Source organism: Bombina bombina, chromosome 5 (assembly GCF_027579735.1).
Source record: "Bombina bombina isolate aBomBom1 chromosome 5, aBomBom1.pri, whole genome shotgun sequence".
Lineage (NCBI taxonomy): Eukaryota > Metazoa > Chordata > Amphibia > Anura > Bombinatoridae > Bombina > Bombina bombina.
The window spans coordinates 421499583-421514206 of record NC_069503.1 but is presented as its reverse complement, the minus strand read 5'-3'; the positions used below and the strand labels follow the sequence as shown (position 1 = coordinate 421514206).

The 14624-nt window shown below is 41.1% G+C and overlaps 1 protein-coding gene across 1 annotated transcript in view; it reads left to right on the top strand.

The window, feature by feature from the left end:
* The window catches only part of DYNC1LI1 (dynein cytoplasmic 1 light intermediate chain 1), a 93103-nt gene extending 81132 nt beyond the window's left edge, over positions 1–11971 (top strand). The window contains exon 13 of the mRNA XM_053714258.1: positions 10164–11971. Coding sequence (XP_053570233.1) covers positions 10164–10276 — 113 coding nt within the window. The 3' untranslated portion in view covers positions 10277–11971. The remainder of the gene's footprint in view (positions 1–10163) is intronic.
* Positions 11972–14624: the final 2653 nt, after the last annotated feature.

Below are 14624 nucleotides of genomic sequence, written 5' to 3'. Positions count from 1 at the left end.
GACACAGAGGAACCTACTTGTTCATTATGTTTGAAAGCCATGGTGGAGCCCCATAGGAGAATGTGTACTAAATGTATTGATTTCACCTTAAACAGTAAAGATCAGTCTTTATCTATAAAAGAATTATCACCAGAGGGTTCTGTCGAGGGGGAAGTTATGCCGACTAACTCTCCCCACGTGTCAGACCCTTCGCCTCCCGCTCAGGGTACGCACGCTAATATGGCGCCAATTACATCAGGGACGCCCATAGCGATTACCTTGCAGGACATGGCTGCAATCATGAATAATACCCTGTCAGAGGTATTATCTAGATTGCCTGAATTAAGAGGCAAGCAAGATAGCTCTGGGGTTAGGAGAGCTACACAGCGCGCAAATGCTGTTAGAGCCATGTCTGATACTGCGTCACAGTATGCAGAACATGAGCACGGAGAGCTTCAGTCTGTGGGTGACATCTCTGACTCGGGGAAACCTGATTCAGAGATTTCTAATTTTAAATTTAAGCTTGAGAACCTCCGTGTATTGCTTGGGGAGGTATTAGCTGCTCTGAATGACTGTAACACAGTTGCAATTCCAGAGAAATTGTGTAGGCTGGATAGATACTATGCGGTGTCGGTGTGTACTGATGTTTTTCCTATACCTAAAAGGCTTACAGAAATTATTAGCAAGGAGTGGGATAGACCCGGTGTGCCCTTTTCCCCACCTCCTATATTTAGAAAAATGTTTCCAATAGACGCCACTACACGGGACTTATGGCAGACGGTCCCTAAGGTGGAGGGAGCAGTTTCTACTTTAGCAAAGCGTACCACTATCCCGGTTTAGGACAGTTGTGCTTTTTCAGATCCAATGGATAAAAAATTGGAGGGTTACCTTAAGAAAATGTTTATTCAACAAGGTTTTATTTTACAGCCCCTTGCATGCATTGCGCCTGTCACTGCTGCGGTGGCATTCTGGTTTGAGGCCCTGGAAGAGGCCATCCAGACAGCTCCATTGAATGAAATTATTGACAAGCTTAGAACGCTTAAGCTAGCTAACTCATTTGTTTCTGATGCCATTGTTCATTTGACTAAACTAATGGCTAAGAATTCCGGATTCGCCATCCAGGCGAGTAGGGCGCTATGGCTTAAATCCTGGTCGGCTGACGTGACTTCAAAGTCTAAATTACTCAACATTCCTTTCAAGGGGCAGACCTTATTCGGGCCTGGCTTGAAGGAAATTATTGCTGACATTACTGGAGGCAAGGGTCATACCCTTCCTCAGGACAGGGCCAAATCAAAGGCCAAACAGTCTTAATTTTCGTGCCTTTCGAAATTTCAAGGCAGGAGCAGCATCAACTTCCTCCGCTTCAAAACAAGAGGGAACTGTTGCTCATTCCAGACAGGCCTGGAAACCTAACCAGTCCTGGAACAAGGGCAAGCAGGCCAGAAAGCCTGCTGCTGCCCCCAAGACAGCATGAAGGAACGGCCCCCTATCCGGAAACGGATCTAGTGGGGGGCAGACTTTCTCTCTTCGCCCAGGCGTGGGCAAGAGATGTTCAGGATCCCTGGGCGTTGGATATCATAGCTCAGGGATATCATCTGGACTTCAAAGCTTCTCCTCCACAAGGGAGATTTCATCTTTCAAGGTCATCAGCAAACCAGATAAAGAAAGAGGCATTCCTAAGCTGTGTGCAAGACCTCCTAGTAATGGGAGTGATCCATCCAGTTCCGCTGACGGAACAAGGACAGGGATTTTATTCAAATCTGTTTGTGGTTCCCAAGAAAGAGGGAACTTTCAGACCAATCTTGGATCTAAAGATCTTAAACAAATTCCTCAGAGTTCCATCATTCAAAATGGAAACTATTCGGACCATCCTACCCATGATCCAAGAGGGTCAGTACATGACCACAGTGGACTTAAAGGATGCCTACCTTCACATACCGATTCACAAAGATCATCATCGGTTCCTAAGGTTTGCCTTTCTAGACAGGCATTACCAATTTGTAGCTCTTCCCTTCGGGTTGGCCACTGCCCCAAGAATTTTTACAAAGGTTCTGGGCTCACTTCTGGCGGTTCTAAGACTGCGAGGCATAGCGGTAGCTCCGTATCTAGATGACATCCTGATACAGGCGTCAAGCTTTCAAATTGCCAAGTCTCATACAGAGATAGTTCTGGCATTTCTGAGGTCGCATGGGTGTAAAGTGAACGTGGAAAAGAGTTCTCTATCACCACTCACAAGAGTTTCCTTCCTAGGGACTCTTATAGATTCTGTAGAGATGAAAATTTACCTGACGGAGTCCAGGTTATCAAAACTTCTAAATGCTTGCCGTGTCCTTCATTCCATTCCACGCCCGTCAGTGGCTCAGTGCATGGAAGTAATCGGCTTAATGGTAGCGGCAATGCACATAGTGCCATTTGCGCGCCTGCATCTCAGACCGCTGCAATTATGCATGCTAAGTCAGTGGAATGGGGATTACTCAGATTTGTCCCCTCTACTAAATCTGGATCAAGAGACCAGAGATTCTCTTCTCTGGTGGCTTTCTCTGGTCCATCTGTCCAAGGGTATGACCTTTTGCAGGCCAGATTGGACGATTGTAACAGCAGTCTGGAACTCCCTGAAGGCTCAGGGATCGTGGACTCAGGAGGAGAAACTCCTCCCAATAAATATTCTGGAGTTAAGAGCAATATTCAATGCTTGGCCTTCTAGCCTAGCTTGGCCTCAGTTAGCAACACTGAGGTTCATCAGATTTCAGTCGGACAACATCACGACTGTGGCTTACATCAACCATCAAGGGGGAACCAGGAGTTCCCTAGTGATGTTAGAAGTCTCAAAGATAATTCGCTGGGCAGAGTCTCACTCTTGCCACCTGTCAGCGATCCACATCCCAGGCGTAGAGAACTGGGAGGCGGATTTTCTAAGTCGTCAGACTTTTCATCCGGGGGAGTGGGAACTCCATCCGGAGGTGTTTGCTCAACTGGTCCATCATTGGGGCAAACCAGAACTGGATCTCATGGCTTCTCGCCAGAACGCCAAGCTTCCTTGTTACGGATCCAGGTCCAGGGACCCGGGAGCAACGCTGATAGATGCTCTAGCAGCTCCTTGGTTCTTCAACCTGGCCTATGTGTTTCCACCGTTTCCTCTGCTCCCTCGACTGATTGCCAAAATCAAACAGGAGAGAGCATCGGTGATTCTGATAGCGCCTGCGTGGCCACGCAGGACCTGGTATGCAGACCTAGTGGACATGTCATCTCTTTCACCATGGGCTCTGCCTCTGAGGCAGGACCTTCTAATACAAGGTCCTTTCAATCATCCAAATCTAATTTCTCTGAGACTTGACTGCATGGAGATTGAACGCTTGATTCTATCAAGGCGTGGCTTCTCCGAGTCAGTCATTGATACCTTAATACAGGCTCGGAAGCTTGTCACCAGGAAAATCTACCATAAGATATGGCGTAAATATCTTTATTGGTGTGAATCCAAGAGTTACTCATGGAGTAAGGTTAGGATTCCTAGGATATTGTCCTTTCTCCAAGAGGGTTTGGACAAAGGCTTATCAGCTAGTTCTTTAAAAGGACAGCTCTCTGCTCTGTCTATTCTTTTGCACAAGCGTCTGGCAGAATTTCCAGACGTCCAGGAATTTTGTCAGGCTTTGGTTAGGATTAAGCCTGTGTTTAAAACTGTTGCTCCCCCGTGGAGCTTAAACTTGGTTCTTAAAGTTCTTCAGGGAGTTCCGTTTGAACCCCTTCATTCCATTGATATTAAACTTTTATCTTGGAAAGTTCTGTTTTTGATGGCTATTTCCTCGGCTCGAAGAGTCTCTGAGTTATCTGCCTTACATTGTGATTCTCCTTATCTGATTTTTCATTCAGACAAGGTAGTTCTGCGTACCAAACCTGGGTTTTTACCTAAGGTGGTTTCTAACAGTAATATCAATCAAGAGATTGTTGTTCCATCATTGTGTCCTAATCCTTTTTCAAAGAAGGAACGTCTTTTGCATAATCTGGACGTAGTCCGTGCCTTGAAGTTTTACTTACAGGCTACTAAAGATTTTCGTCAAACATCTGCCCTGTTTGTCGTTCACTCTGGACAGAGGAGAGGTCAAAAAGCTTCGGCAACCTCTCTCTCCTTTTGGCTTCGGAGCATAATACGCTTAGCCTATGAGACTGCTGGACAGCAGCCCCCTGAAAGGATTACAGCTCATTCTACTAGAGCTGTGGCTTCCACCTGGGCCTTTAAAAATGAGGCCTCTGTTGAACAGATTTGCAAGGCTGCGACTTGGTCTTCGCTTCACACCTTTTCAAAATTTTACAAATTTGACACTTTTGCTTCTTCGGAGGCTGTTTTTGGGAGAAAGGTTCTACAGGCAGTGGTTCCTTCCGTTTAAGTTCCTGCCTTGTCCCTCCCATCATCCGTGTACTTTATCTTTGGTATTGGTATCCCACAAGTAATGGATGATCCGTGGACTGGATACACTTAACAAGAGAAAACATAATTTATGTTTACCTGATAAATTTATTTCTCTTGTAGTGTATCCAGTCCACGGCCCGCCCTGTCCTTTTTAAGGCAGGTCTAAATTTTAATTAAACTACAATCACCACTGCACCCTATGGTTTCTCCTTTCTCGTCTTGTTTCGGTCGAATGACTGGATATGGCAGTGAGGGGAGGAGCTATATAGCAGCTCTGCTGTGGGTGATCCTCTTGCAACTTCCTGTTGGGAAGGAGAATATCCCACAAGTAATGGATGATCCGTGGACTGGATACACTACAAGAGAAATAAATTTATCAGGTAAGCATAAATTATGTTTTAATTTGCTCCGGTTTGGGCAGTAAGGGGTTAATTGACTTGAAATTTACTGTGCAATCATTTCAAAGCATTAGGATCATATGGTGAACATTTCATAAAGATTGGATGATTTTTGGAGATTTAGTAAAAAAAAGTGTGCGCTTTTTATTATTTAAAGGCACAGTAACGTTTTTTCAAAAATTGTATTTTACTGTATTTGAGTGCTGTCTAAGTCTGTTTAACATGTCTGAGCCTACAGATAGACATTGTTCTATGTGTTTAATAGCCATGGCGGTACCCCCTTTACATTTGTGTTTAAAGTGTGCTAAGGTATCTAAACATTTTAAAGACCATGCAGTGACACTTAAAAATGTAGCCCAAGATGATTCTTTAACGAAAGGTAATGAGGATAGTCCTCCTTCCTCTCCCCATGTGTCGACACCAGTTACGCCCGCGCAAGCGATGCCTAGTACCTCTGGCGCATTGGCCTCTATTACATTACAACAATTAGCAGCAGTCATGGATAATTCCCTTGCGGCATTTCTATCCAAACTGCCAGTTTTTCCTAAAAAGCGCGATAGCTCAGTTTTAAGAACAGAGGATGAGCAATCAGAAGTTTTGGATGATTTATCTGTTGTACCCTCACAACACTCTGAAGTGGCAGTGAGGGATGTACTGTCCGAGGGAGAAATTTCTGACACAGGAAAGGTTTCTCAGCGGGCAGAATCAGATTCCTTAGCGTTTTAAATTTAAGCTGGAACACCTCTGCTGACTGCTTAAGGAGGTTTTAGCTACGCTGGATGATTGTGACTCCATGGTGGTCCCAGAAAAATTGTGTAAAATGGACAAGTTTCTAGAAGTCCCTGTATACACTGATGCGTTTCCGATCCCGAAGAGGGTGGCGGATATTGTGACTAGGGAGTGGGAAAGACCAGGTGTACCTTTTTGTTCCCCCCCCCCCCCCTATCTTTAAGAAAATGTTCCCCATAACTGACCCCAGGCGGGACGCGTGGCAGACGGTCCCTAAGGTAGAGGGAGCAGTTTCAACACTAGCCAAGCACACAACCATACCAATAGAAGACAGCTGTGCTTTCAAAGATCCTATGGATAAAAAATTAGGTTTACTAAAGAAAATATTTGTTCAACAAGGTTTCCTTCTTCAACCGATTGCCTGCATTATTCCTGTAACTACTGCAGCGGCTTTTTGGTTTGAGGCGCTGGAGGAGTCGCTCCAGAGGGAGACTTCATATGACGAAGTCATGGATAGAATTCATGCTCTAAAGCTGGCTAATTCTTTTATCACAGATGCTGCTTTACAATTAGCTAAGTTAGCGGCGAAAAATTCTGTTTTTGCCACTATGGCGCGAAGAGCGCTTTGGCTCAAATCGTGGTCAGCTGACGTGTCGTCCAAAACAAAATTACTAAATATTCCTTTCAAGGGAAAGACCCTATTCGGCCCAGAGTTGAAAGAAATTATTTCGAATATCACTGGGGGAAAGGGCCATGCCCTTCCACAAGATAGACCGTTTAAGGTCAAAAACAAGGCTAATTTTCGCTCCTTTCGCATCTTCAGGAGCGGAGCTGCTTCAACCTCTGCAACCGCAAAGCAAGAGGGTAACGCTTCCCAGCCCAAAGCAACCTGGAAGCCTTTGCAGGGCTGGAACAAGGGTAAACAGGCCAAGAAGCCTGCGGCTGCTACCAAGACAGCATGAAGGGGTAGCCCCCGATCCGGGACCGGATCTAGTAGGGGGCAGACTTTCTCTCTTTGCTCAGGCTTGGGCAAGAGATGTTCCAGATCCCTGGGCATTAGAAATTGTTGCTCAGGGGTATCTTCTAGAATTCAAGGACTCTCCTCCAAGGGGAAGGTTCCACATTTCTCGTTTGTCTTCAGACCAGACAAAGAAACAGGCGTTCTTACGCTGTGTAGAAGATCTTCTAAAGATGGGAGTGATACACCCATTTCCAATTCCAGAACAAGGACTGGGCTTTTACTCAAACCTGTTTGTAGTTCCCAAAAAGGAAGGAACTTTCAGGCCAATCCTGGATCTAAAAATTCTAAACAAATTCCTCAGAGTTCCATCATTCAAAATGGAAACCATTCGGACAATCTTACTGTGGATCTAAAGGATGCGTACCTACATATTCCTATCCACAAAGATCATCATCAGTTCCTAAGGTTCGCCTTTCTGGACACGCATTACCAGTTCGTGGCCCTTCCTTTCGGGTTGGCCACCGCTCCCAGAATTTTCACAAAGGTGCTATGGTCCCTTCTAGCGGTACTAAGACCGCGGGGCATTGCAGTAGCACCTTATCTGGACGACATCTTAATACAGGCGTCGTCTTTTCACAGAGCCAAGGCTCATACGGACATTGTTCTGGCCTTTCTAAGGTCTCACAGGTGGAAGGTGAATGTAGAAAAAAGTTCTCTGTCCCCGCTCACACGGGTTCCCTTCCTGGGAACACTAATAGACTCGGTAGAAATGAAAATATTTTAGACAGAGGTCAGGAAGTCAAAGCTTTTAACTACTTGCCGAGTTCTTCATTTCATTCCTCGGCCTTCTGTAGCTCAGTACATGGAGGTAATCGGATTAATGGTTGCGGCAATGGACGTTGTCCCTTTTGCCCGAATTCATCTCAGACCACTGCAACTGTGCATGCTCAAACAGTGGAATGGGGATTATGCAGATTTGTCTCCTCAAATACTAATGGACCAGAAAACCAGAGACTCTCTTCTCTGGTGGTTGTCTCAGGATCACCTGTCTCAGGGAATGTGCTTCCGCAGACCGGAGTGGATCATTGTCACGACCGATACTAGTCTGTTAGGCTGGGGTGCAGTCTGGGACTCCCTGAAAGCTCAGGGCCTATGGTCTCGGGAAGATTTACTTCTCCCGATAAACATTTTGGAACTGAGAGCGATATTCAACACGCTCCAGGCATGGCCTCAACTAGCGGAGGCCAAATTCATCAGATTTCAGTCGGACAACATCACGACTGTAGCGTACATCAATCATCGGGGAGGAACAAAGAGTTCCCTAGTGATGAAGGAAGTAACCAAGATCATCAAATGGGCGGAGGATCACTCCTGCCACCTTTCTGCAATTCACATCCCAGGAGTAGACAACTGGGAGGCGGATTTTCTGAGTCGTCAGACTTTTCACCCGGGGGAGTGGGAACTCCACCCGGAGGTTTTTGCTCAGCTGACCCAGCTATGGGGCATTCCAGAATTGGATCTGATGGCGTCCCGTCAGAACACCAAACTTCCCCTTTACGGATCCAGGTCCAGGGACCCCAAGGCGGCATTGATAGATGCTCTAGTAGCGCCTTGGTCCTTCAGTCTATCTTATGTCTTTCCACCGTTTCCTCTTCTCCCTCGGCTAGTAGGTCTGGTAAGCAGACCTAGTGGACATGTCATCGGTTCCACCATGGAAGCTGCCATTGAGGCAGGATCTTCTAATACAGGGTCCATTCAAGCATCCAAATCTAGTTTCTCTGCAACTGACTGCTTGGAGATTAAACGCTTAATTCTAGCTAAGCGTGGGTTCTCTGAATCAGTTATAGATACTCTGATCCAGGCCAGAAAGCCTGTCACCAGGAAAATTTACCATAAGATATGGCGGAAATATCTTTGTTGGTGTGAATCCAAGGGTTACTCGTGGAGTAAGATTAGGATTCCAAGGATATTGTCTTTTCTCCAAGAAGGATTGGAGAAGGGATTGTCAGCTAGTTCCTTAAAGGGACAGATATCTGCTCTGTCTATCCTGTTACACAAGCGTCTGGCAGCAGTACCAGACGTTCAGGCGTTTGCACAGGCTCTAGTTAGAATCAAGCCTGTCTATAAACCTGTGGCTCCTCCATGGAGTCTAAATTTAGTTCTTTCAGTTCTTCAAGGGGTTCCGTTTGAACCTTTACATTCCATAGATATTAAGTTATTATCTTGGAAAGTTTTGTTTTTGGTAGCTATTTCTTCTGCTTGAAGAGTTTCTGAATTGTCTGCTTTGCCGTGTAATTCACCCTATCTGGTGTTCCATGCAGATAAGGTTGTTTTGCGTACCAAATCTGGTTTCCTTCCAAAAGTGGTTTCTAATATGAATATTAACAAGGAAATCATTGTTCCTTCTCTGTGCCCTAATCCAGTTTCTAAGAAGGAACGACTGTTACACAATCTTGATGTGGTTCGTGCTTTAAAATTCTATTTAAAAGCAACTAAAGATTTCAGACAAACATCATCCTTGTTTGTTGTCTATTCTAGTAAGAGGAGAGGTAAAAAAGTGACTACTACCTCTCTTTCCTTCTAGCTGAAAAGCATCATCCGATTAGCATATGAGACTGCTGGACAGCAGCCTCCTGAACGAATTACCGTTCATTCCACCAGAGCTGTGGCTTCCACATGGGCTTTCAAGAATGAGGCTTCTGTTGAACAGATTTGTAAGGCAGCGACTTGGTCTTCACTGCATACTTTTGCCAAATTTTACAAATTCGATACTTTTGCTTCTTCGGAGGCTATTTTTGGGAGAGAGGTTTTGCAAGCAGTGGTGCCTTCCGTTTAGGTTACCTGACTTGTTCCCTCCCTTCATCCGTGTCCTAAAGCTTTGGTATTGGTATCCCACAAGTAAGGATGAATCCGTGGACTGGATACACCATGTAAGAGAAAACAGAATTTATGCTTACCTGATAAATTACTTTCTCTTACGGTGTATCCAGTCCACGGCCCGCCCTGGCAATTAAGTCAGGTTCAAATTTATTTTTGTAAAACTACAGTCACCACTGCACCCTATGGTTTCTCCTTTTTCTCCTAACCGTCGATCGAATGACTGGGGGGGCGGAGCCTGAGGGGGAGCTATATGGACAGCTCTGCTGTGTGCTCTCTTTGCCACTTCCTGTAGGGAATGAGAATATCCCACAAGTAAGGATGAATCCGTGGACTGGATACACCGTAAGAGAAAGTAATTTATCAGGTAAGCATAAATTCTGTTTTTTTCAAAGGGGAAATAACTTTAAGCAATTAAAATATGAATCATTATAAACATTACATTTCAATCTTCCATAAAAACAAAAAAATAATTATTCATATCAAAAAATAACTTTACAATGCTCTTTGTTTATTTTGCCTCTCTTTCTGTGATTTTTAAATCTGAAAAGTTGCTGTTTTACTGAACTGTGATCCTCTTACAAGCTGCACATTAATTGCTTAATATTTTACTTTCAAGAAGTATGCCCTGGACTTCACAACAATGCAAATTTTAGCTAACAAAATTAGTTTTAAATGCTTTAAAAACATTTGCTTTGTATGCAGATTTTTTGTAAATGGTATGATGAATTTTCTTAGAATGCATAGTAACATTTTAATTTTTTTTTTAAATATCTATTAACTTCCATTTATTTTTTTATTTATTTTTTTAAAGGCCAAAAACCTGTGCTAACAGATGTGCAAGCTGAACTAGAAAGAATTTCACGAAAACCAGATATTGTATCCCCCACCTCACCTACATCCCCTACAGAAAGTGAAGCATCTTGAAGATACAAGGCAATTATCTCCAGTGTATTGGAGTTACATAAAATTGCCTTTTCCTTCCTCAGTAATTGTGGAACTACAGAGCTAAAAACAACACTTTTTTCTCTTTTTAAAGTGAAGACACCTGATGTTTTGAAATGTGTTTCCCCAGTCAAGAGGAATTACCAACCATACAGAACTCCTCCTTCAACGGCACCAATTTCATCTAATTTTTAAATGCTCTCAAGTTTCTTTGACACTGTATGGTAACTGCACCTAGGATTGGTTAAATAACTAATCATCAAGATGTATGATATATATATATGTAGAAGTATAAATTCCGTAAGTTCATAAATTATCGTTCCCTTCAAATCTTTTTCTGATAGGAAACATAAGGGCAAGTTTAAAAAAAAATGGCAGCTTTGAAGCCAATTCAGAAATAATTTACATTCTGAAATTGATTTGGGGCTAATAAACATTAAATTATGCTGCTTTGCTTACAAACAAAATTATACAAGGTAGGGGCAGGATCTATTACCAGATAACATCAAGCACTAAATAACCTTTTTTGTACATGTCGGATATTCATTTTGTTGTAAGGCATAAAATTACTCGACTCCAGATTTGCATATATAAGAACACATGACTCTTAGTGGATGCATTTCTAACGTATTTGGTGGTTCTAAACGAGCCATGTCCCTAACACTCAGTAAATAAAGTCATATTTATTCTCTGCATAGATTTAAACCTATTCTTTATATTTATGTTTGTTTTTTTCATTTTGCTTGTGTTTTTTTTTTTTAACTAAACATTTTTTTATATTTATTTTGGATATTAGAAAATTGGAAAAATAAAATAGACCATAAAAAGTCAGTTGTTTCTAATCCTGCAACTATCTCAGAAATCAATTTTTTAAATGTTCATGTGCCCACATGCTATGTTTAAAACTTTGGGGAAATTATGTTTTCCTTTACCTTGAATTATATTTGGCTGTTCCACCATCTCATAATACATTCATTATGTTTATACAGAGAGTTTACAGGAGACAGGAAGCATTTGCTTTCAAAAGTGTATCTTCTAAATTACACGATTTTTACCAATATAGCTTATAGACATTTTTGAGGATTAGAATCTGCAAGCGTTGATCCTAGTTTTACATTTTTAATATACCAAATAGCTTTTAAAGAAAACCTAGAGAAGATACAAACGCAATTAAGTTTTTTGTTTTCCTTTAGTATTTAAAAGCATGTATTTTATATGTCTCAAAATTATGATCATCCCCCATAAATATGTTGGAGTCCTACACAATGATTTTGCAATACTTGCTCCTTTGGATCTATCTAGATAAAAGTGAATGACTGCAAGATTTTTTTTCTCTCCACTGAACCATATTTACTAATGTTATCCCTTAGATACATGGAAATGGTTAGTAAATATATTGAGTGCCAACTCTCTTATAAAAGAAGACTGAGTGTTAATATTGACTTTCATTTTCTTGGAAAAAAAATGTGGTTCTAGCATAAGTATCAATTGTTGTATAAGGGATACTGTAAAAGCAGGCCAGTTTATCCAAAAATGTACGTTCAACCAAAATATATCTGTGAAAACTTGATTTGTGAATATTTTTTTTTAATTGAGGGTTGAATCCAAGATGATACAGATGTTACAATTCAACAAATGAATAATAAAACGAGCAAGATCCTTGCAATATTAAATCAATGTTACAGAAAGAACAATGTTTTACAGTATATCCTGTCAGTACACATTTCAATGGGTAACATAAAAAGTTTTAGGAACCCTCATTTTTCTTTCTCCAAAAAGTAAAATGAGGCCACTTTTGGACCTTTTGCACAGGAATCAAAACAAAGTCAATAGGAGGTTTGAGTAAAAATATAGGCGACTTATGGACCATCTAACATGACAAACATAAAATAAATATTGAAAGCTAATCTATAACTATATTAGCAAATATAAGTGAACTATAAAGTAACATACCCAAGAAATCGCTGTTAAAGCATATAAAAACCAAATAAAAGCACAGAATGTATACAAGCATATCACCATTATCAGTTGGCTAGCTAAACTGGAGTACTAAATAGTAAATCAAACCATGTGGTCATCAGATATTCGCACTAGTTAGCTATAGAGTATAACAAAAATGTGCTACTTATATCAGTTGCAGCCCATATGTCTATATCCCATCTAAGCAAAATATAATCCTATCTAATCAAAATATAGCAATGATGAATAATAGACTAAGAGCTTGTTTCCATTGAGCCCTTAATAATGGAGCCGTAAGATACCGAAGTTGCCAGTAGCTAAAAATAATTTACAGTTCCATTTTAATACCTGTTTTCCATTTAAATATTTTGCGCTTTGCGTGCGGTCGCTCTTTTCGTGTAGGTGAAAGTTAACATTGTGTTAATGCTTCCATCCGACGTCGGATTTCTTGAAAATTAATTGTTATGGTAACCCGACCTTACACTAAAAAAATTACATTTAATGCCTCCTTACCTGTGATCTCCTCTAAAGAAAAAAACAAAGATGCATTTATTTATAATACATGTTTTTTTTTTTTTTTTTACATATAAGCAAATACTATTTTTTATTAGAATTATATTTTCCACTTTATGAATATATGTAATATGTATTGCTGCCCTATGCATAGGTCTAGTTTGAATTTTGTGGATATATGCTTGCATAAATTGTTATATGTAAATACATACTGATATTTCCATAAGAACATAGATGACTATACAATATACAAGGTGAGGAAGGAGGCACTATAACAAGGACTAGAAGTAAAAAACTATGGTATTAATATTTCTTTCATGTAATTAGCAAGAGTCCATGAGCTAGTGACGTATGGGATATACATTCCTACCAGGAGGGGCAAAGTTTCCCAAACCTCAAAATGCCTATAAATACACCCCTCACCACACCCACAATTCAGTTTTTACAAACTTTGCCTCCGATGGAGGTGGTGAAGTAAGTTTGTGCTAGATTCTACGTTGATATGCGCTCCGCAGCAAGTTGGAGCCCGGTTTTCCTCTCAGCGTGCAGTGAATGTCAGAGGGATGTGAGGAGAGTATTGCCTATTTGAATGCAGTGATCTCCTTCTAAGGGGTCTATTTCATAGGTTCTCTGTTATCGGTCGTAGAGATTCATCTCTTACCTCCCTTTTCAGATCGACGATATACTCTTATATATACCATTACCTCTGCTGATTCTCGTTTCAGTACTGGTTTGGCTTTCTACAAACATGTAGATGAGTGTCCTGGGGTAAGTAAATCTTATTTTCTGTGACACTCTAAGCTATGGTTGGGCACTTTGTTTATAAAGTTCTAAATATATGTATTCAAACATTTATTTGCCTTGACTCAGAATGTTCAACTTTCCTTATTTTTCAGACAGTCCGTTTCATATTTGGGATAATGCATTTGATTTAATCATTTTTTCTTACCTTCAAAAATTTGACTTTTTTCCCTGTGGGCTGTTAAGCTCGCGGGGGCTGAAAATGCTTCATTTTATTGCGTCATTCTTGGCGCAGACTTTTTTGGCGCAAAAATTCTTTTCCGTTTCCGGCGTCATACGTGTCGCCGGAAGTTGCGTCATTTTTTGACGTTATTTTGCGCCAAAAATGTTGGCGTTCCGGATGTGGCGTCTTTTTGGCGCCAAAAAGCATTTAGGCGCCAAATAATGTGGGCGTCTTATTTGGCGCTAAAAAATATGGGCGTCTCTTTTGTCTCCACATTATTTAAGTCTCATTTTTCATTGCTTCTGGTTGCTAGAAGCTTGTTCTTTGGCATTTTTTCCCATTCCTGAAACTGTCATTTAAGGTATTTGATCAATTTTGCTTTATATGTTGTTGTTTTTTCTCTTACATATTGCAAGATGTCTCACGTTGCATCCGAGTCAGAAGATACTACCGGAAAATCGCTGTCTAGTGCTGGATCTACCAAAGCTAAGTGTATCTGCTGTAAACTTTTGGTAGCTATTCCTCCAGCTGTTGTTTGTATTGATTGTCATGACAAACTTGTTAATGCAGATAATATTTCCTTTAGTAAAGTACCATTGCCTGTTGCAGTTCCTTCAACATCTAAGGTGCAGAATGTTCCTGATGACATAAGAGATTTTGTTTCTGAATCCATAAAGAAGGCTATGTCTGTTATTTCTCCTTCTAGTAAACGTAAAAAATCTTTTAAAACTTCTCTCCCTACAGATGAATTTTTAAATGAACATCATCATTCTGATTCTGATGACTCTTCTGGTTCAGAGGATTCTGTCTCAGAGGTTGATGCTGATAAATCTTCATATTTATTTAAAATGGAAATTATTCGTTCTTTACTTAAAGAAGTTCTAATTGCTTTAG